This window comes from Ciconia boyciana, chromosome 1 (assembly GCF_034638445.1).
Source record: "Ciconia boyciana chromosome 1, ASM3463844v1, whole genome shotgun sequence".
Classification (NCBI taxonomy): Eukaryota; Metazoa; Chordata; class Aves; order Ciconiiformes; family Ciconiidae; genus Ciconia; species Ciconia boyciana.
This window is the reverse complement of record NC_132934.1, coordinates 124,673,641-124,697,375: the sequence shown is the minus strand read 5'-3', so window position 1 is coordinate 124,697,375 and position 23,735 is coordinate 124,673,641. Positions and strand designations below refer to the sequence as shown.

The following is a 23,735-nucleotide window of genomic DNA, read 5'->3' as shown; positions in this document are numbered from 1 at the left end:
TCTTTTCCAACCTAAATGATTTTATGATTCTATAAGCACCAGGGAAAACTAATCCCTCAACAAAGTAGGGGCTATAAAAAGAGTTATATTACATAGACAACACCTTGATACACCCCACCTTTGCCCCCATCTTGCCCCACCCCTTCCAATATGGACTAATGATGTACAGCAGGAACTATAGACTCAGGTTAAGTCTAAATAGGCTTCATTCCCAATTCTGTCAGTTGAATTAACTCTTCGGGGTTAGATCACCATCTTGAAGAAAAGGATGCTAATGACCACGAACCTCATTCCAGGGGGATATAGAATCCATATAAAACTAGTTAAATCCACAATGATTACAAAGGGTTGGCAAAGAACACAGCTTCTCACCTGCTTTGTGATATTGAGCATATCTTGCACCAGGAGATGCTGATATTGGAGTTACAACCATTTTTGTTTCTTCCTATCCATGTAAATTTTTTGTAATGATAATACTGAGATAAAAATATACTGCAATGAGCTCATTAGTACAAAGAACAGTCAACACGTACCAGCCAACTACTTGAATAACTGGAAGTAGGAGGCAGTGAGGCCTGACTGACTTCAAAGATAGAAGTATAGCTTACTGGGCTGTTACTATATTGCCTTTGGGTATTTTAATGTAAACTAAGTGTAGACTGAAGTATCATTCTGAAGAAAGCTCCCAGCACCAGAAAAGCAGAAGTGTTATTCAAGATTTGTGGGCTCTACACCAGGTGCTGTAGCATTTCTTTATTTTGTCATTTCTCAGAGTAAGTCCTGAGCTCCTGGAGAAATAATAAATCTGAGGATCTGAAGTTTTACAAGGAAAAAAACCCCACCAGGTAGCCCTTATGGTTAAAAAGGAACTGAAACTAACTTGAACAACACTCAACATAAAAAGAAGTGAAGAAAATGTAGAAAGTCAAATATGAAAATGATCCTCTTTACCTCAAAATGATATCAGTTAAGTTAGTTAAATGTTCTACAAGTGCCAGGAATACAATTCTAGTGTTCTTTGACAGATCAGGGCCCAGTAACATAAAAATACATTGTAATCAAGGGAATTTTTAATCCTACATACTAAAAAAAAAAAGTCTACGGATTTATGCTTTTGGAGTAAGATATGCTGGTGCACACAGACACACACACACACACACACTTGCACAGACAAGATGACATTTGGCCAAGAGTAATAGGCTAAATACTACAATTCTCATTTAAAGTACATACTTTATTAAGCTGAATGTCACTTCACGATTCACCACATCAGTACTATGCTTATAAATACTCAGAAATGACAGAACATTAGTTAGAAAGAAAACAGATTAAGTGCAACAAAGCAACTATCACAGTGTCATACAATCCGGCCCAGAATTTTCCATTGTTGGAAAGTGATGGATACATAAATTTCTCAAAAATGAATCTTTATCAATATAAAAGTTACTGTTAGCTCTTATTTGTATTAGTCTTGTGTTTAAGAGACCCAGTCATGTATCAGTTATATAAGATATGACAAAAACATGGAACAAAAATGGTTTGTGCTCAGAAGACTAAATATAAGACAATTTCTCTATATAAATTTGTAAGACAGAGAAACAGGAAGAACAAGAACCAATGCGATGATGCTGACTAGCACAGTGACCTACATATCCCAGGAACACAGAAAATGAACTGCAAAGATATGAAGGAAGTTGAAAATGGAAGGTATTTTAGAGAACTATTATGAAATAATGCAGAAGAAATTCTAGAATAGCCTCTGCTTCTAGTGTTCTTTCAGATATGGCCTTCCAGAGAAGTTACCTTTTAGAGAAAAAGCATACTGCACTGGTGATGATGATCCAGCCCACCTGCTGAAGGAATTCTTCAAACAGTTCACCCTAAGGCTTGGTCAATATTCTTCTACACTACTTGGGAAAGGAGTTTCCATTGCAGTGTGAGAGACAGTCCCTCCCACTCCCTGGGGCTGAGCATGCTGCTTCTGCTGGACTGGGATAAAAGCCAGATTTGGTTCCCCAAATAGCAAGGTGCTTTCCTGCCAACATAGTTTCTTTTTCTTTTTTTTTTAACAAATATTTTCCATTTGCTTTTGTCTTACAAACATATCAATTAAAGGATAATTAAAAATAGGGAAACTAGGCATTTTAAAAATGAGAAAGGATTATTTCACATAAGCTAAACATGTTCTGAGGGAGTTTAGCAAGACATCTAGCACACATATACTTCCTGATCTGTTTTTGCAGAAGAAACACATTCATGTTTCACTAAAACATGTTCCACTTATTAGTTTTAACATAATCAGTATTCAGGAGGGTAAGGACCAATGCTGATCCAAAAAACTTGAACCACACTACATGATTCACATAGAAAGCCATTCTTATTCAAATCAAAACATAGAAAAATTAGATGATTCATGAAAATATTTAAGCTTTTTATACACAGCTGTTGATTTTATTTTTTTTTTTATATCATATGATATAGGTATTCCACCAGTCTATTCATGACTTAAAAGAAAAGAAAGGAAGAAGAAAATGAAAGCGTCCCAAAAATAGAAATCAAATCATCTCTTGCTTTGTTTTTTTCCAAAGGATAGAATAGAATTGTTAAATTAATACACTTTGCTCAGATAAGAGCAAATCAGGGATAAATGTATGAAGAGTTTTAAAACATTTTCAAATAGAGAACTATAGTATCAGCCATGGCTGGACACTGCTGAATAACTGATACTTTTACAAAAGATGTTCAAATTTACTGTGCCAACGTCCAACGTTGAGAGGGTAAACAGAACAAACCAAAACAAATCCAGTAGAAAGCTTTAGCCAACCATGTCAGAGGCTAAACTGAGGTCCCAACAACATTCTTTCTAGCAAAAGAGAAAATACGTTTCCTTAAAAGTCTGGACTTCAGGACCAAATCTGTTTGGATGACTAAGTTCCAAAGAAATACTAAGGGAACTCTGAAGTGTGCAGGGATGCATGTTCCTCTGAAACATTACCATTAGCAGCAAAGGATAATAGACATAAAAGTGAGATTCTCTTGAAAAATCAGTATGCCTTAAATATATGCACTATGAATATAAATTAAACTCTAAAGGGAAGAAGTGGCTACACATATAGATATGACACATATAGCTACTCCAAAATTTATTTAATCTAATTTAGTTAAAACCATGTGTGTAATGCGTTACGCCAGCGAAAGGTAAAATAAACTTTCTTCAAAGTTCATAATGCTTCTATCCCAGATATACTTGCAGAAATAACAACACTTACCTTAACGATTCCATCTATGAAAAAAATGTAACAAACTTCTTAAATTAACAGCCAAAAGATATCAGCCTAGAGAACTATCTGACTCAGGACAGAGAGAGACGCAGACAAAGCCAGTAGCACAGAGAGGCCCCAGTCACACAAAAGCTGATATTGTTCTCCTGCTGAGCGAAAATCCCACTTGTAAATCGAACGACATCTGCATTCAGAATCACCCACAGAAAGCGTCCCTGGAGAGGTGACCAAACTACTTGACTCAACAGAATAAAGATTTCTCTTGTCTACTTCAATGTAGGCAGCTGCATAAAATAGCAGCTTCTGGTTTTACTTTTTAGCAAACCTTGCTTCTTCTGATGCACCGATAGAGATGAAATACAACGTGTAAAGATATTCCCCACTAGGCACAGCCTTTAAGCCCAGGACACTTTTCAAAACAAATAGTCATTAAAGTAAAATCTTTTGTCATGATACAAAAAATAGCCAAATGCCAACGTCTCCAAAATTAGTAACCTCTTCACATTTATTTCCAACTTCTTTATCAGTAGTGCTGACACAAGACAGCAATGCCTCCCAGGATCTCTTTCATGAAAGTCAATAAAAAATTTTTAATCAAAGCATTTGATAAGGCTTCTAAAAATCTGTCAGTGGTAACAAAAAGCTGCTTCACTACTTAAATTTAGCTCTGTTTTTCCATAAAGTTATTTATATCCTTTACTTAACTTTATTACATTCTTTATTATCTAAATTGGATACCGGAACAAAACAATCTATAAAGCTTTATATAGGCATAAAACCAGACAGTTCTAAGTCACACACAGGAATGTCCTACAGCATTCACCAAAATTTTGATCATCACATTTCTAACAGAAGCGAGGGAAAAAAAAAAAAAATCTGTCCAACCCAAAGTTACTCTTTTACTTTACAAGACAGATCAATTATTAAACAATAATTTTTTTTTAGGTAGTGAATGTTTCTAAATGGTTGTTTCTAGAAGGCCCTTTTCTTTACTCTCCCCAGTAAACAAAATTAAGTTTTTAATAATGAATTGTGTAACTTCTGTACAGGAAAATAACACTCAACACAATCGAGGGATTCTGTAAAATTATGAAAAAATCACACAATGAAACTATTCAGTAAGCCCACATCAGGATATGCTGGTGTATTGCAGGATTTGGCCCAGAGTGAATATAAATCACTTTGTAAGTAGTTGGCACCTTTCTCCCCCTTGTTTTGAACGGCTTTGGCACCCAAGGAAAATGGAAGAGAGTCTTTAGATAGCTATCTAAACAGACATACATAAATGAATCAATTAAAAACAATCGATGGGATGATAGGAACCCTGCTTTCTATGGCCTTCAAAGGTGCCTGTCCTCATAACACCTAAGTTAATGAATTACTGAGAAAGACGACTTCTATTTTGTGATCTATATTACCTCAAAAAACCAACCTGTGCGTAACTTGCACTCTTAACACAAAGATTGTCCTTTCTTTTTTTTGCTTTCAGAAAAAGAGTTAGTTCAGAAGCAAAAGATGGTATTTCAGCAGCAGGAGTGAACTATCATCATGTGCCTAATCTAAAAATAAGGATAACTCTTGAGAAAGAGTAGGAACATGAGAACAAATTTAACTGTGGAAAAAGGCCAAGGAAGAGGAACAGTAGTTTTAATGCAAATGACAGCCACAACTTCACAACAGATTATAAAATTCTTACTTAGTGGAATAAAGATAAAACCAACAATAATTATTATAACAACATAATAATGGTTAATAAATATCTAAAACCTTCCCGCATGAGTGACACAAGCGTTTCAGTTCTTATTATTACACTCATGTTATTCTCTTCCTGTCCAGATTTTTATTTTTCATTTAATGCTTTCCAGGTGACTTGTTCTGGTGGCCTCATTAACCCCAAATACTCTGGGAGGAATAAACAGTTTCCCTGACAGAACTTCATCTAAATACAACTGATGATTTTTTTCAGAGTTCTGAGAGAACCTGGAATAGTATCAATGCACAAACAGAAATCAATCTCCCACATTCAAGTTACTGAAATGAAAGAGCTACACTTTCAAATAATACTGTCTGTAACTTGCTTCAGTCTTTCAAATATGTATTTCATGACATTGCAATCTTTTAGAATTTGATTTTGTATTATTCTAATAAAAGTATCTTTGGGAAGATTCTATCATCCCCCTTTCCACATAGCATAATAAAACAAAACCACTTTTTGATAGTGTTTTGCTCTCACAAATATGTTATTATAGTGTGCATTTAAATGTATCCCTTTCTGTCTAAGAGAATGACCATGACTTTTAAATAAAAGAATGGCAAAATGGTATGAATTCATTGCAGTTTTTTCTTGTTTAAAAGGCTACAGCAGACCATTACAGAAATATTAGATCATTAGTGAAGTACTGTGAAGCAGACTGGTACTGTAAAGAACAGAAAAAAGCAAAAGCATTGCAGAAGCATGAGTTAATGTCTGGTAGACCTGTCATACGGCAAAATACTTAAACTAAGGCCATCTGGTTTACCAAAGCCCAAGAGTTATATCACAACATAATAAAGGTTAATAAATGTCTAAAACCTTCCTGCATGAGTGACATAAGTGTTTCAGTTCTTGTTATTACACCCATGTTATTCTCTTCCTGTCCAGATTTTTATTTCTCATTCATATTATCTAATCACCTTTCTATATGGCAGCATGCAATATAAAAAGACAGAGCAATTTAAATATCTGGAACACAAGGTAGATGAACTTACACTGGGAAAAAAAGATTCATATTTTAATGCAAATCGCAAGATGAGTTGTTGGAGATGCAGTTTAGGAAAGTCATGAGCTCCTAATCCCTTCTTCCTGCATGGTTCATATAATTTTATCCAATGACCGTTTAATGTAAAATGTATAAACAGTTATCAGGAACTGTAGAACTGTAGCATCTTGTGCCAGAGCAATGTCCTCATCACTTAACAGCTAACTATCTCTGGTTCCTTGAGTCATACGGGCAGCTGTATTGTGGGGAAGCTCTACCAGAAGGCTTATGTTCCCATACCGGCCAGTTCAGAACCCTGCAGCTGGGTCCTCTTCCGGAAAGAAGTATGTGTGCATTTGAATCCTTTCAAGTTGAAGGATGCACAGAATCCAGGTGGCCCACTATTCACCAGTCACTAAACAAATTGTAAGAAGTGTACAAATCATCTACTACATTTTAAAGAGTTTGGACACCAAAGGAACTATGACACCATTTACTGTCAGATCATACCCCTGCAAAGCTGCATATAGGAACTAAAGCATTCAACAATTTTTCAGAAACTCTTTAAAGTTTCTACAACCATAATCATCTACCTGCAGATCAGGTAGCTGGAATGACTTCTATTCCTGCAGGTCTTTCACTGGCTAAAAAGCATAGACATCTTGTTAGATTTGTGATATTCACTGAAGTATCCAAGCTGTTAAATTTAAGACACAGTAATAAAATGGTCATCATCTATATGGTCACATGAGCATTTTGGTTTGATTCAGGAGAGTATTTTTGAAATGAATCTTCTGATTATGCCCACCTACACCACAGCGTTAACAGAGCATATTTACTCTCAAATGACACTAAAATACAAGATGCTGTTCACCTACCAGTGGTTATTCAGTCCATAGGACTGCAGTATAGCTAGTATAAAGTAAAAGCCCTCAAAATACACAGAATTGTTGACACTGGGTCCTCAGTGTCAACTGCTTTGCTCTACAGATCTGTTATTGTTATGTTGTAGTACTTGCTAATGTGGACATAGCCTATGCCTCTGTGGATTTGGTTCCATCATGAGTTTTTTCTCAGTGGAATGTGTAGATTGCTTTAGAAAAACTTGTCTTGCCTGAAAGCAAGTCCTCTGTCTTCAACATGAAGTATTCATATATCCCAGAAAAAAATCAGGGAAAGCTTTTTCTGCTTCTTTTTGACCTTTATTTTAGACCCATAAATCAATGACAGCATGATATGCTTTTGAATTTGTCCTTCAATGAGGGTCTTGGCACTCAATGTGAGGGATGGAGTGTAAGCCTGGAGTGATGCTGAAGGTCCCTGTTTTTTGCAGAGAGTTGAAGTTCAGCAAATATTTCTACCTCAAAACTATACATATGTTTTCCCAAATTCACACAATTTTGGAGAAAGTACAATGTATTTGCTTGTTAGGCCTTCTTGGTTAAAAAACTAATGGGAAATATAAACAGGATTTCTGCATGTGACAAGATAACAAGAAACTTTGAAAACAGGAAGTCCTCAAGGCACAGAAAGATAAGTAGTGTGCAAGCATTTTTCTCTCAAACACCAGACTACTTCCTTTTCAAAATTATTTTTGCAAAATAGAGCGCTTTTTTTTTTCTTCCAGAAAACTAAAACTCTGTGAACCATCTGATATCACAGTTGATCTGTACGTGTAGCCAGACAGTGAACTACGCTTACAGATAGACAGTGAAGAAACAGGAATGAGATCCTGCTTATGCGTACCAGGAGGCACTAACCTGTATCTTCCAGCTTTGTAATTTTTGCACACTTTCTTGTGGAACACTGTGACGGTGTGCTTCCCCTGCCCTCAACCTTTATCTCCTGTAACCCTGCTCAGGTGATAACCACCAGTGGTGGTGGTAATGGATGCATCTGGTCATGATGGCTACATCCGCTCAAAGTGGATTCAGGAGACAGATAACAACACAATAGCCAAGGGCTATTGTGCAATGCGCCCACCTAAGAAACTAAAATCTGTGATCGGTATGCAAATATGACTATGAGTCAATCACCTTAACCCCATAAATAGTGAGCAGCCCAAGAGCCCTTTGAGCTCTCCTGCACGGCAGCAGGCTGCACGCCAGGATCTCCCCTTGAGTAGGGACGCCTCTCAAGGTTACTTGAGGTTGAGAGATTCCTTGCCGCAACAGATCCTCGGTAAGTGACTAATAGCATGCTAAACTTTGAAATCTTAGCTAAGTGATATAAAGGATTGATTGCGCACATATAATCCTTTAGACATAAACCGTTGACCAAGTCTGGGACTAGGATTGGATCCAGCCGCACCTAGACTCCTCTCTGAGAAGGAGTTTAGAAAGCAAGGGGGTCCTTTTCTGAACCTCATGACTCAATGGGAGGGTCTCCCTGGCAGTTCTGTCTGACCCTGTCCTCTATGCAGTAAATAATCAAGTGTACCTCGCCATCGAATCTTGTTAAATCACTGTCCCATTGACCTTTGCTAACTCCCTGTTCTATATCAATAAACTATATTTTTCCTTCTGTCTTATGAGTGAAGTGCACTCTCACCCCGAATCCGCGACAAACACCCACTGCTGTCTTATGGAGTAATAGCTCTCATGAACCACAGAATACAGATTTAAATGAGCGAGCCTATTAAATACTCTGTTCAAGAATATGGCAGAAACAAGCATACCTAGGTATTTCACACAAAAACGTCATACTTATAAGAATATCCATAGAACTGGTCTAAGATTTTTACATTACTTAATAAAAAAGAATGAATCTGTACAGTTATAAAGTTACAATTCACATTTAAAATAAAAAATAAAATCTAGCCCTTAACACAAGAAAAAAAGCCTATTCTGATAAATTATTCTAAAGCAAAGCTATTAATTCAAACCAAGTCATTAACCACTTACATATTCTAAAGTATTCTGCACGTATATTCCTAAAATGTATTTTTGTCTAAAGTGCTAGTGGATTGTTACATTCCATACCTAAATAAATTCATTTTGGTATGAAACAAAAAAAGAGAATATATTCAGGATAAAACAAAATATTATCCAATGAACAACAGACACAGAAATGCACTCAAATTGTTTATCACAGAAAACTTACATCTAGTAGTGTGTGAAGATGCTGATCCTGGAAAACACTGTGAAGAAAATCTAAGTCTTTTTCACTGCAGTCTGTAAGCGCATGAATTTCTTCCAGGCTGTCCAGCACCTGTGAGACTGCTCCTATGGGGCAATAACAGGAAAAAAAAAGAAAGAATAAAAATCAATAAAGCAAAGACTCATGGTAAACTGAACTTTGGAAAAGGAAACTTTCACTTCGCCTGGTACAACTGGAACAGGAACTTTAAAAAGCTGGAGTTTCTACAGGAAAACTCAGTGAATAAACTGTACATACATCAACAGTGTCCGTATATAGTGTAATTATACGTAAGAAATGGTTTAACTGAAGAGAGGTTAAAACCTGTTTTTATTAAGCTTAGCTTTGTTCTATTTTAGCCTGGTTTCCAATGATGTCTTACGAAGTTACTTGGATTATCTGCCCAACTGCCTGTCCTCACCATTCCCACCCCAACCTTCTCTTTTTTTCACTTTTGGAACTGCTGGCCAATTTCAAACACATATTCCAAATCAGTAAAAATTTGAAAGAACCAACACTCTCACAAATTCTTTTAAAATCAGCATCTGGATAGAGGAGGGAAGAGAGTGAAAGACCTGACTGCTGTATCCTCCGGAGGAGGAAAAAAGGCCGTAACATGAGCTCTGGTTTTTGTTCTGTTTGTTCTGCTTGCCTGGTTATCTCAGACCCAGTTATAGCACTTGCTGCCTTTTGACCAGTGGGTTGTTTGAGGTCATAGGAAGATGGGGATAATTTTTATATGGCATAAGGGTGAAAAGAGAAGTGAGGGATATGGGGACAAAAAGGAGAAACAAGGAGGCATTAGGGAAGGTGGAAGTCCATGAGGCGAGTTGAACTCACAGCAGGGGAGGATACAGAAACACAACACAAATCCATAGAAAACCAGACCATATTGGTTTCTTGTGGAACAACTTGTTTTAAAAATCAGATATAGGTGGTGGCTACCACTTGTGTGCATTACTAGAACGCTAAATTTGGCTTATCTAAACACCCACAGCCCATGTCTTCAGTTTTTCCACAGTGGTATAAGCATCTAGAAAGATGGTAGCATACCCAGTGTTAGTCTGCAAAAATGCTGGTGTCTGACAGTGAACTGCTGAATGCTTTTTCATAAATAAATCCTTAATTCTGGATAAAGAATTCCACACATTCTGTATTTCACTAATTTCTCCTTAATATGTTTATTCTGTTTACTTATTCATTTGCCAGTGTCCTTTTGTCAAGATAGATAATATCTAAAAAATTGCTACATTTCTTGAAATTCCCTCCTCCACTGTATGAATAATTCTTACCAGCCTTCTTTAACTCAAGCCCTTTTGTAATCTATTGCATTTTCAGAATGTAATAAAACCAAAAAACCCAATTCCCTCTTAACGACACAAGGAAACAAGTTAAATTTACTTATTTCTCTGAAAACCTTGAAAAACTGGAATAAACATAACAAAATACACAAAAACTACTATACAAGACTTGTGACCTCATGGTTTAGAAGGATGAGTTAGTTACCAGTCTAGAAACTCTTGCATCACATTTCGTACAAATCTCAACCTAGGATTCTCCTCACAGTTCCTTGTAGACCAAGGTTAAGAACCACAGTATTCCCCTCACTCACAACTCATGGCTCAGGAGCAATAAGACTTCTTAGTCCTCTCCCATTAAATGTGTTTGACTACTTGTTTCCAACTGATGTATTAATTTATGTTCCTTTAAAAAAGCTGTGGCTGGTCAGCAAATAAAACTAATGGTTTGCCTTATCATAGTTGCTGTGCGTGGGGTCAGGTGCACTGAAGAAGAGAAAAAACTGCTCTGTCTTTGATAATGAATAAGCATGCTCAGCTGAAAGGAACGGTCCATATTCCTCTGCCTCCACCACAGCTTCCACACTGGGAGACACAGCAGGAAACCTGAGAAAATACAGGGACTGGGAATCTGCTGGTAAGAGCATGGAGAGATCATAGCTAAACCTCAAAGGCAAGGAAGAAAAACATTACCTAGGGACCCAAAAGGGACTACGTTGAGTTTCTTTTAACATTTTCAGTATGTCAATTAAAGGTTGATGAACTTAGAGATCTTCAAGCCTGAAGGAAAGTGCTTGACTTTCCAGGATGCAGTTGGCAGAAGGAAATTTGTTAGAATTCTCTTTTATTTCTATTCTTGTCATGCTTCGAGTTTAAATTAATTATTTTATTTTCTAGCAAAACTCTGCTTTCCAGGTTCAAAGCCCTTTCTGTGTATTTGGAGTGTTTACATTAGGGAAAACTCAAGAGAAGAATCACTTCAGAGGCTTGGATATCTTAGGAGTCTCTAATACTCCTCAATGTTGCTCATGACCACTAAAACTTGAGCCAAAACCAGAACCAATGAAAAGTATGTTCAAAGTTGTCTGCAATGCTGTATTATTGTGAAACACTGAATGCTCTGGACTGCCACATTACTTATTTGACAGTATTATTTACTTTGGGAATTTTATTTTGTGGAATACTTTGAGATCTTTCAAATAGAAATAAAAGTTACTATTTTTTAATATTTGCATCTCAGCCACCTTTTGAATATCTGGGAATTCCAAACCATTAAACTTTGTTCATTACATTCATTTTTTCTCCTGTCCATTGGTCGCATTGAATACATGGCTGTAAAAGAAGGTTTCTGAGAATATCCTTAACAAATTTGATGAGAAGTTCTGACAGTGACTTTGCTAATGCCTCAAAATCGCAGTTTTACCTTATGTTTTTTTTACCTGCAATATTATGCTGTATCTACTGCCATGTCTTTCCTGCATTTACAAATAGCGTGCACCTGCATGAGAAAGTGGCAAAGTAGTAATATACTGACAACATGTTATTGCATAAAAAAGTGACAGAACTTTTTTGTGAACTATAGGCATTTTTGTGAACACCTAAACTCTCTCTGTTACAGACATCTGGTTAAAAGCCTAGGAGTATCTTTCAGAAGAGTTTTAAATTCACATAAAAGATATTATATAAAATAAAATTAACCAATATTTACAACACACCTGTCCCTAAAAAGATTCATATTCTATCATATTTATGCTAAATTTCTAACCTTTGGGGAAAGTGTAAAAGCACTCAATATTTATAATTAAAGTTTGTATCCTCTAGAAATAGGATTTAATCTCTTTTCATCATTGCAGATACATCCATTTTAGCCTCAGTACAGATGATAAAGGAAGGACTTAAGTGAGTTATTATACAGTCATATAATTTAAAAGCTCAGATTTCTCATGGTCTGTAGCAGTTCCAGACAGAATCTAACTTGACTAACTTAGTTACAGACAGAATCTGACTAACTTGACTGGCTTTGTTTGTTTGTTTTTTAAGACTCCCTAAAGTAAACTTTGTTAGAAAATGCTGCTTACTGCCACAGAACTTTCAAGTAGTCCCAACCACTTAGGTGAGAGGAATCTCATCCTGCACCTTATGTTACTATAGAAATATATACACACATGACTGCGCAGGAAAGGTTGTAATTCCCGTGATACAAGTAGAAGACTCTTCTCCACAGTAATAGTAACAAAATCCACACCAAACATGGTTCTGTGAGAAGACTGTGGTAACTGTGGATCCTACTGTAATTGCACCTATGTTCTCAGTGTGGAAATGAGCAGTGTTATTCTGGGCCATGCACACAACTTTGTCTTTCTTGTATTCCCATAGGACTACCTAAGAAAGAATGGCTGCAACTATTCACATTTCTCTTGGGGCTGCCAACTCTTGAAAAGTTGAAAACTATGGGCTCTCACTATATTTAAAAAAAAAAAAAAAGTCAGAATGCTTATGACAGTCTTCTGCAGTCAGTACTAGTACATGAAATGTTTTTATAGTTAGTGAATGACTTCTTAAGGATGATACCAAATTGCTTCGAAGAAGATGGAGATGAACTGAGTAGCTTTCTGCCTACTGAGGCAGATCTATTATTTGTCAGTTAGACATATTTGCTTTATAAGGCAATAACTTGGTATTCTTTCTTCACACAGTGTGTAGTCAAAGTTATCATGGGTATTTCCTGTTCAGTTACCTCATTTATGGAGAAGGCCATTGAGAAATACTTCTCTCTTACAGCTGAATTCTATCTCTACAGTGTTTGTAGTTCTCATACAGTGCCCTTGATACCACCTGAAGTTGGTATGGACACTGGTTCATCAAGTTTCAAGTAGACAAAGCTTTGGTAAAAGAGAGTGCTGTTATTACATCCTGGCTTCTACCTATTCTAATCTGGAACAGGTGGTTTGGCTAGAGAAACTGAACTTTAGAGGTAGGTAGGAGTTGCTTACTTCTCCCCAGAAGAGGAGACAAGAGAATAAAAGATAATACAAGAGAATAAAAGAAATCTGTAAAATACTATTCCAAGAATTATCTATATATTTTCCAACAGTAGTATGTCTCCACCACGAAACACCCCAAAAGTTTGCTTTGCCGAGGCTCAGCAAACAAGGCAGGTACAACTGACTTTCCCTCTTATGCAGCAGGTAGTACAGAGAATTACTAGCTTCTTTTCATGCAGCAGTGATCTGCGACAGTGTATGACTAAAAGAGTGTTCAGGTAAGAAGACTTAGATCTTGCTGCAAAACACAAAGACCACATTCTGACTACAAACACATTCTGAGAGAGGGTAAAAATTCTTTGTTTTATTTTTTTAATATTGAAGATTACAAATGCCCATTTAAGTTTTGGTCAGTCATAAACCCTCTTCTGAACAATGAAAACTTGTTAGAGGAAGCCTGAACTTGTTTAAATATAAAACTATAAAACCGTGACCTTTTTGCTAGTCTCCTGCAATTAGTATTCCAGGAAATGACTCTGCAGAAGAACTTAAAACAACCATTATAATAATAGCATATTTTTATTAAAGAGACACTGACAAAATCTAAACCCCTTAGATTTGTAGACCCATATAAAATTAAGTTCCTGACACCAACCACTCATTTTAATCCTATTCATTCTTATAAAGTACCTTAATTTGGACTGACTTTTCAACTATTCTATATGTTGTATACATAGGTAAATGACTATGCCTTGAAGATTTTACAGTGGTTTTCAAATGACTAACCAAAGCTTAGCTGCTATTTGCAATTTCTCTATATATCACAATTCAGTCCTTATGCCAGCCAATCTACGATCAACACAAGCTGATTTCTCCCAGCTTCATCTCTTGGCTGCCTTCTTGTGTGCAGCCACTGAAAATGAAATTAAAAAACAACCTTGGCTCTCAAAGCACAGGCATTTCAGAAGGTAGGATTTACATTTTACTTTGTTTATGAAGAGGTCTGAGGCTAGCACATACAGCAAGGACGGAAGAAAAAACATCAGAAATTGTTAGATTTGAGAGAGATCAAATGTTAGAATCACTAAATGAAGTCACTGGATACAATCTCATAAAAACCAAGCATGGGCACTATTATAAAGTGCACTTATTTTCAGAAAAAAAAATCTTATAAATATTATGAGATTCTGATAGAGCACATCTGGTGAAGTGACAATGAGATAATTTTTACCAACTCTATAATGTGAGATTCAAGTTTCATGGATTTTATTTTTATTTTTAATGTATGACAAATAAAACACAGATTCTTTGCTTCTGCTTTAAGACTCCAGCAACACTTATACCTTTAAACAACCTACTTACTGATAACTGTATAAATCAGTGCCTCCATTAGTTTTGTTTTGCTGGCATCTGATTATGATACCCTAAAAACACAAGGCATAAATGTTTAACACATTAGGTAGTTAAGCACTGTATCAAGATGCTGTGGAAATGAAGGGGTGTCTGTCAGCTGAGGTTTTCAAATCACAATCACATACACATTTATAATTGTTCACTTTAGCCAAACATGAAAGTCTTGGCTCAATATCAGCATAATTATAAAATACTATGCCCCCATTAAATACAAGGCCAGGTTTGCCTTAGTAGCAGTGGACAGGAGTTAAAAATGTTTAAGAACACGTCTATTTCCTGTTGGTCCTGTAAAGAAAATGCTAAACATATGCTGTTTCCATTAATGGTGAGAAGACTCTTACAGAGACGGGACCTTTCCACTACTTGTGCTGATGTAACTTCTTAGATTAAGAGAAAGCCAACTGAGGACCAGATACTCTTCTTCACTTCAAACTACATCTGCAAGAATCACTGCAGTTGAGATGCCTCTAACCTCACACAGTAATTTGTTGCTCTCTGCTGTCCACTATATTCCAGAGCAACTATCTCTGTAAGAACAGATGACAGCCAAAGCATGTGTATATATAGGCCTATAATAGTTTAAAATACAGTGGGAGATACATGTATCACATATATATGCAACAGTGTAATTAAAACAAAAGGCAAGTAAGGACTCTATCCTCCTCAAATTTGAGCTATATAGTGTTTAATTACTTCTTTCTTCTTGGATAGAAACCAAACGGCCAAGTTTAGACACTCTCTAAATTTACAAATAAGCTCCTACATGCACGCAGTTCTGTGAATGCTACTGGGAAGCAATATAATTACATATATATACACGCACACTATATATATATATTTATATACATATAAAGAATCAGGAAGAGTCTAGGGAGAGAACTAGAAAGATGGAGGTTTATGGAGACTACAGTGAAACTGCAGAAAGAAGGCAGCTGGTGGGATGGAAGGGTATTGGGATTTACAACTAAATTAAAGAAGGTAAGAACACCTATGGAATACAAGAAGGGAAAGAAAGGCACGTAAAAGTCAGATAAGAAAACCAAAAGAAATAGGTGCAGGATAGAAAAACAGGGAGAAGGAGGAAAAGGCCAAACAAAGAAGGGGGGGGGGGGGGGGGGAAGAGAGAAAGTGTTCCCAAACACAAGCAAGAACGCGGAGGAGAGTACTATATATGGAAATACAAAAAAGGAGGGGGTGAGGGGGAGAGAGGGAAAGGCGGGGGGGGAGAGAAACTGATGCTTGGTTTTGAAGATAGTCCTCATTTTATTCTGTATGCACAGGGGCACTGTGTGTATGCGTGTCTCCACCTTTCTCCTGTCTCCATACTTGGGACGACCTTTACACAAAGTTTGCCAATTCCTTTTCCCAGTTATCTCTCACTGTAAAACTAGCCACAAATATGACAGAAGGCAGTCTAGTGTGGTGGTAAAGAAATATGTAGTGAGAAGGTATTGTTTTTCAGACCAGACCCACACCTTACAAGTAGCACATTCACATGCAACTAATCAAATAACTATTTTAACAAATTAATGCCTTTCACTATTACTTCCTTAGATACTTTCTTCCTCATTGCAAAAATACATGGAAACCCTCTTCTGACCAGTGTGAGGGCAGCACATCCTATCAGTCAGTAAAGTTACTGAAGAAAGTCTCTATGTACAAACAACCAAAAATCAGTGGCAGAGGCTTGGTATGAGGTTTCTTTTTTCCCTACAACTGTATAAAAATAATACTGTAGCAAAACTTTTATATAAAAATCCACTGAGTTCTCACTCACATTACTGGGCAGGCATTCTGAGATGGCAAAATAGGAAAACCCCCACTTTTTATAGCCTGTATTTTGAGATGCTGAATTTGTTGATTTGAAATGCTTGTGGTTTGTATCAAAGGGTCTAGAATTTCACACCTTCCCCTCTGTCTAGCATAGTTTGCAGGTTTTAGAAGTGCTTGCGCTATCAGTCTCTCATGAAGTGTGCAGCTAACTTGCAGCAGAACCTCCTCCCTGCATGCCAATAATATTCCTTCATTAAGGAGACACATATTGGATAGTTAGTTAAATCAGGTGTATGCATATACACAATGCATATGCATATATCATGTATCACATCAACACAGAATGATCAAACAAGTTCATGCAAGGGTATAACAAGAAAATAATATATGACTACAGTATATGTTTAGTGTTAGGAGAAAAAAGGCCATTAGTCCATGAAAACATTGATTTTGGAACTAAAATGCAAAACCAAACCATTTTATCCTTTATTAATTTAATGAAAATTAAATTTTATTTAAGTTGTGTTGCAAATATTGAAAACAAAAAAACAGGTAATTTTAATACTGCCTCTGAACTAGAATCTTCAGAATTCCCTGGAAATCATATTACTTCTGGATAAATATACTTTCAAAGTTATAGACAGATTTAGTCAAAAACATACAGGCTATTTTTCTTGAACAGGCAGTATTAAAACTGAAAATAGCAAAGAGAAGAGAAGAAAGCTGATTTTTAAACATGCAAACACACACACCATAGCTGAATGATATGCCTTAAAGGAAAACAAAGGGATACCTACTTTCTGCTGCTAGAAGTCCTAGTAGGAAGGCAGCATTTGGACAAACAACAAACAGTATGAAGATTTCAGAACAAGCGATTTATAAAGCTGCAACCTAGCACACTAGTTTAGCCACAACATAGTATGAACAAACTGACAAGACCCCCCCCCCCCCCTTTTTTTTTTTAAATATGGTTCTGTGTGTGAAGCAAATGGGACTTGCGGATTGGGATGGGAGGAAAACTAACACTTGGCATTGGGAAGGTAGCTCATGTACACAGTATTAGGCATCTATAATACCAGACTTTTTCCAACATTGGTTAAACTATTTTAAAAACCTCATGGACAAAAAATGATTTCAAGTAAGAATATTGTAGAAGGTGAACTGACAAACTATTTCAATATACTGCAGATGAAGCATAACATTGTATTAATTAATATATTTACTAACTAGAATTTAGCAATATTATATTGAAATCAATTTTTAAAAAAAGTTTCAGTGAGAACCATTATGAGAACCATTTAGAAATACAACCACTTTATTATTGATTTTAATTAACAGTGACTTTATATACTTAAAAGTTTTTGTATTTAAACATACCAGAATAAAGATTAAATAGCTGAAAAATCATAAAGATAATAACGGAGTATTGGAAACACTCAAATTCATTATCTCAAAACTGATAGTCAGTTATACCTGTATTACTAGATAAGGAATTAATAACAGTAAATTATAAGGTGAATGTAATTTTTTTTCCAAGCACTCACACTTAAAAATGTTACACAAGACCCTTTGCAAATATTTACAAAATCAGTGGTAATTTTTGCATAACAACAGTATTTTTTTTTTCTTCTTCATGTTGATGAGACTGATCTTTTTTAAGATATGGGCTTATATTGCCCATACTTCATGGAATTTAAATCCCATGAAACCACTAACCACTCACTAACCTGTGAGTTAAGCTAGTTCCATCTGTGTTGGAAACAGTGATCTTACAGCTTGGCATTACATTTGCTGTTTGATCCCACTCTGAAAGACTATCAGATTTAGCTTTTTTCCCGTTATTATGAATTTAAAATTTGAAAATCAAGATCTCATACTGTTAAAAATTTCTCATTTGATATGACAATATGGATTCTAACAAGATAAAAAAGAATGAAAATTTCAATTTACATACAGCAATCCTGAGACAAAATATCAAAATGCATTTATAAAAATGCTGTATGAAACTTGTGCCTTGCAGTTTGAGAAAACAACCTAGAAACACTGATGTAGACGCAACATGCCTGCTTTCTGTGCAATGCAAAAGCATTGCTTCTATGTTCACCACCTTACACTGTTACCACAGAGCTCAGAAAGCACATAAATGTTCAGGAAGTACTGCAACACTGCTATTTGTTAGCCTAGGCTAAATAAGTACATTTGGTCAGTCAGTCTGTTATAAAATATGCTGCTGTACTTTCTCTGTGGTTAAACTGAAACACAGCATTATAAAATGCCTTACAGGAATTTAGAACTGTTTGCAGCAAAAAGCTACTCTGAAACTTGTTAGTCATGTTTCAGAATATGAGCACTATAAACCAAGCAATTCAAGCAGGCATTATAGAGAAAGTCCTTTAACCAAAAGGTAAGATTTGCTTTAATCTAAAAATCAGTTAGGCAGTTGTCCAAAGACTACGGACTATCCACTGGCTTAACTCTAACACTGACTCAGGAGTTCTGAAAATGTGGCCACAAAAAGGTTTTTGGAAATACAAAGTTATAAAAGACCTCTTCAATTTACTGGCTTTTCTAACTGTCAGCCTAAAAACCTAAACATCCTGAATCTACTTAAAACTCCAAAGTAAACTAAATGGTCTTCCTGAAAGCAGCTTCCCAGGTCAAAACGTCAAGCAATTCCACAGCCTCTCCTTGGGCTGCCGCAGAATGGGGGGCTGAAGAAGCAAAATGAAGGAAAAATAAAAAGCTTTACACTGGTGATGTTCATTCTTCAGCCTGAGGCATTGTTATCAAAACACCTGCAAATTACACCTCCATACTCTCCATTAGGGGACAAATGGTCAGCATATGACACAAGCGGAGGAAATCCTCTGTCTTGATCTAGTGTGCAATCAGGTGATAGGAGAGCCACAGAGGGCAGGGGAGAGGGGAGGGAGTAGGATGGGGAAGGGCAGCAGAGAGCAAACTGATTGTGAATTTCTCTAGCACCTAATTAATTTCATGCTCCACATCAAATACTCTCTACTGGGCCAATTTTTCTCATGTGCCAGATTTAGCCTTTAGGGCTGCTGATTGCTAACTTCTGGTTTATATTTGTTTCAGCATATTACAAACATCCAAAACATTCACTGCCTTGGGAAATTGACATTTTACAATGTCTTGAAGACAGGCAACCTGGAAGTCAAATGTTTTACATTCTAGCAAAAGACATTTGCAAGATGCTTGTCATTTCAGCTTAGTAGCCTTACGAAAGAAGTTACTGAACACAGCCTATCAGCAGTAAAGTAATATTTTAGTTTAATAAATATTTACCTAATTTTCCAAAACATTTTAAAAGCCTTTATTCATACTCTCTCAAAATTCAGCAAGACTGACTTCTGCCATGCTACCAACAAAATGACAGCGGGATTAATTTAAAGTCCTCCAGAGGCCAGTTGCTGATGAAAGAGGAAATAGATCACCCAGAACAAGCCGTGGGAACCAAGAATTATTAACACACTCTGTACGAATGAAAGGAGGATGTGTACAGAAAAACACCTGGCTGACCTTAAATGAAATTTATCTGTGTTCATTCCCACCTAATTTAGTTATGCAATTTGCTGACCCTCATTGGAAAGCTCTCTGACAAGAATATCCTTTGTGATTCTGCATCTAAGAAAGTCATCTGACTTGCTACCTATAGTGCCTTCATATCCCAGGCTATTACTCTGGTAGTACAGGAAGATGCTTACAGGGTCCAGCAATCCCAGGTTCACTGAATTCTGAAGAAGTACACCTCTAGATTAATCCAGAAAAAAGACAGAACTGAAATTTTCTGTTTCGGTGTTTAGAAAGACCCGGGGGAGGACAGGATATATAATTTGCATAACCTAATAAGCATTTACATTTCTGCATCTTCATCTCAGTAGGAGTTCCACATTTGCCCATTTCTGACAAATAATTTAATTTTAATGGTAAGCTTCATGAAATTTTATGGGAGGATTAAATAGGCAGCAACATTTAAAATATTAAATGCTCTTCATTAGAGTTTATGATCTGGAATAACATTATGAGATGTTAGGAAGGAAACTTAAATAACCTTAAGATAGTCAAGTTTCTACTGCAATTCAAGAGTTTTATATCTAATTTCTATAAACTAGTTCAGTTTAGAATCATCACAAGAGCCTATCTTTACAAGCTAGAAATATTTGAAAACTTTATTAGTGTACTTCTGAAGAGGAAACAAAACAGATTTCTGTATCTAGCAATTTCAGAAGCTGAAAGTTGCAGTATCTATTCTTGCAAGACTCAGTGTTTGTCCTGAGATAGTAAATATTTTATCAGCTAATGTAGATGGTCAGGGAAACATCATGACAACTACCCACTTAGTGTGGTTTCCTGATCACTGTGATCTCCCATCAGTGAGGCAGACAATGTTATTTTGGAGAATAACTATGCTTTCCTGAGAAACCCAAGCTATTATTTCAGTTATTTCAGAGATGAACACAAGATAACAGTGGATCCAGCACAGATATTCTGTAGAATTTACATGTGTACTGGATTCGTGTATCCTGTGAGCAGAAAAAATAGCACTTGTACCTTTGCTGTATACTGATATGTGCAATTACATCATCCTATGAGGAAGACACATGCCTTGTTGATGTGAGACTGAAACTGGAAAAAGGAACTGCAGTTTTTAGATTAGGAAAGTTGCCACTGCCAATCACGTTGGTGGTCTATTCTTTTTATTGAAAGGGGGGAAGTAGCTGGAAACAAAAATTAAAGCACTGCAAGTAATTCTGGGTGAAGTAAAACCAACTTATTCTTTCTTTAAAAGAATATATGGATCCTTACTTACAAGTACATCAAGTACTCAAAAGCTGGCTGCCTAAAGTTAAGCCATGAAGCTGTGATTACCCATTTGCAATAAATGAGCTGAGATTCCCATTCACTTCTATGGAAATTATGAGCAGTGTGTATCTCTAAGGACAAAGCAATCTTTTAATTTAAGTACTCAAACTTGAATTCCAAGAAGTGAAATGTAAGAATTTCAACAAAAATATTGCCCCCAATTCCTATATTAATGGCACTGAAACAATTTATAAAAATTACTTGCTCATATGAAAGAGCAGAAAAGGAACACTTAACATATGCAGTCAATAAGTAATTTTCTCACCTATAAAAATATTGGGAAAGAGAATTACCACACAGCAGTTCAGCACATGTAATTAAGTTCTTGAAATGTCTTCTAGTAAAGTCAGTGTATAGCTAAAATATTCTGCCAGTACTATTTAGTTGTTTAGAAAAATAAAAGAGAGTGTCCTATTGGCCTTAGATTTTTCTTAAAAGTTCATTTAACTTGATCCTAAATCCTAATTTTAGGTCAGATAGACCAACCCAGACTTTTGCATTGCAAATTTTGTGAGTAATGTTATGTCAAAATTAAGATACATAACTATGACAGGGCTATGTTAGTATAGGGACTGACAGGTTATTTAAATTCCTGAATGTGGGCCGAGGACAAAAGGAGTGCCTGGAGTAAGATCACTGTCCTGCCCAAGGCCAAGCTACGTGCTCACAGCACAGCAAAGGTATTATCTTCCCCTTTGAAGTATGTTGGGAGGTCCTTAAAGTACACGTATTGTCCCTCTCTGAAGATTTGGGGGTCTAGGATGTAGTATCAGAAATACTGTCCAGTGTGCTTTAAAGAGGAGACATCTTAATCATACTGTTCTCTAAAACAGGAGGTCAAGAAACTCTGGTAGACAATGGTTTCTTTTTATAAATAACTATTAGTAAGGTATGATAACCTTGCTCCTGCCTAAGAATTCAAGACAAAATTTCAATAAGCTTTTACACTCAGGTAATATAAAGAGAAATATGAGGTTATAGCGCTATTTGTAATTAAATGTACATACAACAAATAAAAAAACAGACAGAATTTCTGTAGAAACTTACAACTGTGCAGAGATTTTCTCTTCATTTTCTCCAGTCACTAACATCATTATGACTGAAAATTATTTATGCTTTCACATTTAAATGTTAACTTAATATGCAACTTTATGAAATAATGAGAAATTAGTAAATAATGAGAAATTAGCATATACAGTATAGAATTAAGACAGGTTGACTGCAGTAAATATACTTTCTGTTAAAATACCTGAGGAGGTGGGGTCTTCAGAAAAGTCTGGCAGCTCTTCAGGAGGGTCACCATAGAAGGAGTTGAATTTGTGGCTTGACACAGCTGCTAGTACTGCCCCCTGAATAAAAATACCCACAAAGTCTAAATTACACAAAGAAGGATAATGAAACATTTCCAGACACCTTGGATCACTCAGTCTCCTGAGGTCTCTCGTGCATTGACCTTCTCACTGAAGAGTAAATAAATTTTACAGTCTTCAGCTCTGCTTCACTGTTACTGGTGACCATATATAAACAGAAGAGCTGGTCATACACTGCTCTAATAAACAGTAAATATATTCTTGAGATTCATGAGAACAATTATTTATGGGAAAGCATTTAAAAATAATAAGTGTGAGGCATAAATTCCCATAGTACAATGTAAACAAAATAATTTATTTCTCTTTCCCTCTTACCTAGACTGGGTGGCTTAGCAAGTATAAAAATTCACTCTTTAAAGCAAAACAAGGTGTTGTTATTTGAGAAATTGTCAGAATCTGACACTGACAGCACTCTGATATTTGACATCCATAATATATCTATATGAAAATGTAATAATCTCAGACTCTTGTTCAAGTAAATTACAGTTTAACCACTCAGGTTTTAATGTCTTACAGTTGTGGCAGTAGGTAAAATGGACAACAAATAATTTCAGGAAACATTCTGCAAAACAGTGCTTTGGATAAAATGGTAGAAAACAAGTAGCACAGATATAAAAGCTCTCAGGAGACTAAATATAGTGGCCTCCCCAGGAAGAAATCTGGGAAAGACCTGAAAGTGCGTCTAGAGCAGGAAACTAGGTCATATTCTAAAATGTACCAGCTAACTTTTTAATGAAAGCATTACCTGGGCATACAAACTACCTAAGAGAAAGTGCTGTTTATCATGAACTACAGCAACTGTTGCATCCTAATCATCAGTTGTTTTTGCAGCTACATTAACTTTTGCAAAGCA

At 36.1% G+C, this 23,735-nt stretch overlaps 2 protein-coding genes across 6 annotated transcripts in view; one reads left to right on the top strand and one right to left on the bottom strand.

Moving 5' to 3' along the window:
* Positions 1 to 23,735, bottom strand: part of CASK (calcium/calmodulin dependent serine protein kinase) — a 228,278-nt gene that overhangs the window by 59,066 nt on the left and 145,477 nt on the right. For all 3 annotated transcript variants that reach the window (XM_072847953.1, XM_072847962.1, XM_072847944.1), the window contains exons 10-11: positions 22,762 to 22,861; positions 9,122 to 9,243 (exon numbers count right to left, since the gene is read on the bottom strand). In XM_072847953.1, coding sequence (XP_072704054.1) covers positions 9,122 to 9,243; positions 22,762 to 22,861 — 222 coding nt within the window. The remainder of the gene's footprint in view (positions 1 to 9,121; positions 9,244 to 22,761; positions 22,862 to 23,735) is intronic.
* The window catches only part of GPR82 (G protein-coupled receptor 82), a 49,602-nt gene continuing 33,973 nt past the window's right edge, over positions 8,107 to 23,735 (top strand). Inside the window, exons 1-2 of one of the 3 annotated variants that reach the window (XR_012039836.1) lie at positions 8,107 to 8,200; positions 10,918 to 11,056. The gene's annotated coding sequence lies outside the window, so the exon portion shown is untranslated. Of the gene's footprint in view, positions 8,201 to 10,917; positions 11,057 to 15,185; positions 15,270 to 23,735 lie in introns of those variants that run through there. The other 2 variants (XR_012039835.1, XR_012039834.1) reach the window with 2 other exon arrangements.